Source organism: Ranitomeya imitator, chromosome 2 (genome assembly GCF_032444005.1).
Source record: "Ranitomeya imitator isolate aRanImi1 chromosome 2, aRanImi1.pri, whole genome shotgun sequence".
NCBI classification, from domain to species: Eukaryota; Metazoa; Chordata; class Amphibia; order Anura; family Dendrobatidae; genus Ranitomeya; species Ranitomeya imitator.
The window spans coordinates 510,193,408-510,198,918 of NC_091283.1; the positions used below are offsets into that span (position 1 = coordinate 510,193,408).

The 5,511-nt window shown below is 39.2% G+C and overlaps 1 protein-coding gene across 1 annotated transcript; it reads right to left on the reverse strand.

The window, feature by feature from the left end:
* Positions 1-296: 296 nt before the first annotated feature.
* On the reverse strand, positions 297-3,995 carry LOC138667537 (dickkopf-related protein 3-like). Its single transcript, XM_069755704.1, has 4 exons — positions 3,878-3,995; positions 2,599-2,773; positions 2,244-2,439; positions 297-439 (listed from the first exon to the last, which is right to left on the reverse strand). The coding sequence occupies exons 1-4, from the start codon at positions 3,950-3,952 to the stop codon at positions 382-384; spliced, it is 504 nt and encodes a 167-aa protein (XP_069611805.1). The 5' UTR covers positions 3,953-3,995; the 3' UTR covers positions 297-381.
* Positions 3,996-5,511: the final 1,516 nt, after the last annotated feature.

Here is a 5,511-nt window from a genome sequence, read left to right on the forward strand (position 1 = left end):
TAAACAATTCCATGAAATGATTTCTTTTAGGCTGGTGTCACATATGTGCCTATGAGGAGGTTGTGTTCGGGTGAAGAGACTAGTGGCCACTTCATGCATTCAGATGTGTGAGCCCTAAACGTGGTACATTCCTAGATGAGAATCCCTGAATACTGCCTGCACCTGCTAGAAGGAAATCCAGGCCATCTGCAAGATGGCAAACAGAAAGATGGCTTCTAAAATACCTCCATGTAGAACCTTTCTCCTGCAAATACTCAGCTGGACTTAGGATTTTCAATAAGAATGGCACACCGGAGTGAAACAATAAAGCTCTTTATTTATATCATTTGTATGTACAGGATATTTACAGAGTCTTGGAGGGAGAGTCATACAGTAGGGACATCACTGGGAGGGAGCCACGCATTTCCAGTCTGTGCTGGGACTGTAAACAAATTCCTTCCTGCGGAAACAAACACACAGGGGGTGTGAGTACAAGCGGTCACAAATCTTAATCTGCCCATAAAAGTTCCTATGCCGATATAGTGCGCTAGGGAAAGCTATTGTTTGTTTGCCTAACTTTACACATTTTAAGCAGTGATACCATGAAACACCTTTCTACAGCAGAGACCTATTTTCCAGTTTGCAAACTACACAACACCAAATATTAACTGAAGTCATGGTTTATCTAGTTATAAAATATATCTAAATGTTTGCGGTTTATGATCCTCGGACCTACCGTAGAATATGATTTTTTTTCCTGCATTTTACAGCACCAATAAATAAGTGGATGAGTTGTAACTTAATCTCATCCAGGTGCTGCTTTATATTTTTGTGCGGACTCGATACAATACGATACACTTTATTGATCCCGTGGGAAATTATGGTATCACAGCAGCAGCACGACTTAAATCATAAAAATCATAAAGGAATTACATAGTTAACTCAACACGAAATTGCCTTTTGTTGTGTTTCAGGAATTTAACCTGAGGCTGCCGTCACACCATCAGTATTTGGTCAGTATTTTACCTCAGTATTTGTAAGCCAAAACCAGGAGTGGAACAATCAGAGGAAAAGTATAATAGAAACATATGCACCACTTCTGTATTTATCACCCACTCCTGGTTTTGGCTTACAAATACTGATGTAAAATACTGACCAAATACTGATGGTGTGACGGCAGCCTTACAGAAAGGAACCTTTTTGGAGCAGATTTTACGCATTCATTCAGTGGAGACCCCAAATCCGCAGGTTAAATTCCTGACACGCTATTGTTTGTGGTGTTTGTCTTTTGTGTATTTCTGCTACAAAAAGTGCACATAAAATCACACAACTAAAGGGCTTTTCTTTTGGACAAAGTTCATTTTAATCAATAGAGCTTGGAATAATAATAAATTCCACAATTGGATGAATTAAAAAATATGCCCCTGTGCTGAGATAATCTTATAAATGTGCCCCTGCTGTGTACTGTGTAATGGCTGTGTCTGACCGTATAGGAACATGGTCTGATCCTACCACAGCTCCTGGAGAAGGGAGGGAACAAAAGATTACACAGACAGGACAGCATGGGATAGCAAATAATTGTTTCTTTGAGGTAAAATATTCTTTAATAACAGGCACGGAAATGCTTTACTTCATAAAAAGAATCAGCAGACATCCCAAGCTGTCCTGTCTGTATACTCTCTTTTGTGTCCTCCCCTGCCAGGAGATGTGGTATGATCAGACCATGTGCCTGTACGGTACAGTTATTTCAGCACAGGAACATTTTATTTAAACACATCCAATTGTGAAAACTATTATTATTCCAAGAATTATTGATTAAAATCAACTTTAAAATTAACTTTGTTAGTGGGAAAACCCTTTTAAGTGCATAAAATACTTGTGTGGACTCTTGATGCAGAGTTCAGCATAAAATCAGCACATCTGCAAAGTGTCAACCTAGGCGTACAAAACAGCAAAAAACATGTACTATAACTTTATAATTGTGTCATTTTAGGAGGTGTAGCCAAAAGAAGAGGCAATTTTTGTTCAAATAGATATTCCGTGTTTATATATCATGTATATGTGCATGTCAATAAAAGCAGATCCCTTTTAAATGTGGTTTTGGGCGAATAGTAATGTAATTCATATTACAATACACTGTGCACAGTCTTGCTATACTTATACACATCTACCTAACCTGTCACGTTTGGCTTTGCTTTACGAGAAACTCTATGGAAGGTATCATGTATGGCATAATAGCACTGCTGTGCGTGATTGGTACTCACTCTCGAGAAGGGTGTATAGAACTGCACACCAGTCCTTCTTCACAAGGGCACAGCTGATTGATGCTGAATGCTAACCCCCCTTCTGGGACATAACAACTGCCTCCAGCAGGTAGCTTGCGCTTGCAGATCATCTCTCCATGGTGTCTGGCACAACACATAGAAGGAGAGCAATCCTTATCTTGACGGCATCTGGATCCTGATAAGCATAGTAATGGTTCATCAATTATTGTGTGATTTAATCAATTATTTAACAATTAGCCATCAGTGATATTATTTCTGTAAGATATCACTTGTATATGAAGAGCAAGATGTCACTTCAGTCAAGTGTAATGTTGTAAGACAAAACGAATCGTACCTTCATTTCCGCCTTGTATAATACGCTGGCATCGCCCAAACATACAGCCGAGTCCACGAACGCACTGGGAATCCTTTCGGCAGTATTGACTTTCATGACGCAGTGCCACACACAGACCAAAATGACGATCGCAGAACAAGCCACGTGCACAACCACGGTCATGGTCACATGTTACCTAGAGAAAAAAGGATCAATTTCAGGCATCGGGATATAGCTCAATGTTGTTGCAAACCATTGTATACAAACTACAGGTAAGGCCACGTTCACACAATCAGTTTTTGGTCAGTATTTCACATCAGTATTTGTAAGCCAAAACCAGGAGTGGGGGTTAAATAGAGAAGGGGTGACGTGTTTCTATTATACTTTTCCTCTTTTCATTTCCTGGTTGTGACTTACACATACTGATGTAAAATACTGACCAAATACTAAACGTGTGAACGTGGCCTAAGTCTGTAAATATAATCATCCTTTAACTAAGTTTTAGGCTATGTGCACACGCTGCGGATTTTGCTGTGGATCCGCAGCGGATTAGCCACAGCGGATTTGCAGCATTTTTCCATGAGTTTACAGTACCATGTAAACCTATGGAAAACAAAATCCACAGTGCATCTCAATTCTTTGTGCGGATTCCACAGCGGTTTACACCTGCTCCTCAATAGGAATCCGCAGGTGTAAAACCGCAGGTGGAATCCACAAAAAAAACACGGAAAAACAGCAGTAAATCCGCTGTAAATCCACAGTGTCGATTTCCTGCGGATTTACCAAAATCAGTGCGGAAAAATCCGCACAACATTCTGCAACGTGTGCACGTACCCTTATGTGTTTGTACAAGTTACTAATACTCGAAAGTGTTATGCAACACGTCTAATGCCCGTTACACAAAGCAAACTTCCTGTTATGAGAAACATTTTTAGCACCTCACAAAAGTCAGCAGCATTAAGATGGATGGATAAGGGTGAAGTTTTACCATACAATGGATGATTGCATTAACATATACCGATAAGGCTACAGTATCCAAGATACTAGGCGTCTACATTTATCCCTAGTGAATTACCGTATATAGTGTAAAAGTAAAAAAAAAAAAGTGAAAAATCCAGAAAGTTTTTAAACTATAACATACATCCAGTGCAGCAGAGCCAAGTTTGTCATTTAACATGATTATTGTGACGCACACAGGAAACAGATTACATCTTCAGCTCTGCTACAATGCTGATCAGTATGTACTTTTATAGCAGAAGCAAATCTCTAAGGATTTCTATAACCATTACAAAATACTTACCATGGATCCCTTGGTTGTGGGGCTTCTTGTGAGTCCGGTTGCATCTTCAGGATTATTATATGGCATTGATAACATCCAGGCCCAAATGTAGGCATGTGTGTAAGAAAGGAGTGAGAGAAGAAGAGATACCAGCAGCTTCATGGTGATATCGAATGATGGGACACCCAGCTGACTGTGACCTAGAATATATACTTAGTGTGGGGTCTTCCCCCACCCTCAGTACACCCTGCTATCTGTTTGCTAACCTAATGGGGCAATCAGTATTTATCAGCTTAACCTAATCACTGCCCCCCTCTTTCAGTCTCTGGAACAATCTCCCACCATGCAGAGAAACAAACCCAATTACATAGCAACCTGCAGGGGATTCATTAGTGTCACTGGCACCCTTACTAACGGGAATTTGCTGTGAAGCATCCTCATTCAGGACACGGCTGAATATGGGAGATTGGACAGAAAAATATAGGTGGCAAAAATGTTTTTGAAACTTGAGTTACATGTTCATGTGACAATACAGGGTTCATTATAAACCCCTCTAAAGAATTGTAATAAGGGTTGTGCATTCACCATTACTACTGACCACAACTGTTAATAGTGACGAATGCCAAGGGGACTCGTGAATGAAAAATTCTTGTTTTGTCGCATGCAACAAAAAATATTCTCAAGTACTTGTAAACATAAATGAAAAAAAGGGTGAGGCATGTGTTGGGGTGCACGGGACCTCGTTTATACATCTAAGTGTGACTTATTTTTGCAGCATTGAACATGTATACTGCAAACCTGCAATGTATTAAATTTTGCCACTTGCAGCTCTGTAGCTTACTATAATCCAATAAAGGTGCCACATTTAGAAGCATTGTTTGGTTAAACAGCTGAAACATTATGGATCGCTAGGATAATATGCACTTGTCAGTTTATAACATTTATACACTGAGTAATGATGTAATATACTATGATAGCATAGTCAGAATTTAATTGAGATTTATTGCCCCTGCCATTTTACAATCGGCTGTTTTTTTTTGTTGCATGGATAAATATACCGTATGTTTTGAATGTGCTAAATAGATGGAATTTTTTGTTATTGTAATTTCACTGTTAAAATCATTACAGTAGAATTCACATAATTGTGGCTATATATGGTAAAAAAAAGTGTTGATTCCCGCACTCTCTAGCAGCACTAGGTTTAATTGTAATCTTGTTTAAATTTTATGTGATAAAGAAAGATTTATTGTTAAATACACTCTGGTTGTTAGGCTTGTTGTCAGTGCCCGCAGTTATGTTCTGATGTGAATATTGAGTTATGACCTCTTGAATACATATGCATGTTTTAAATGAGTTACCGTAATCTGTGTTTTATGTGCCTATTATAGGGTATGCTTCCATGGGTAGGGGGGTTCAATATCTTTTTAATGGCAGATATATTCACAACATTATATTCTGGCAGTCAAAATGTAATAACTACCAATCTTGACTAAACATAAAACCAATGCAACCACAAAGGGCCAGTCCTACAGAACATCTCATTAGGTATTAGTATGCCACAGAGCCGTTCAGAGTTGAAGGCCCCCATACTTATTAGACAGTTATCGGCCAAACGATCAGCGATCTCTCCCGACTCCCCCCCTCCCACACAGGGA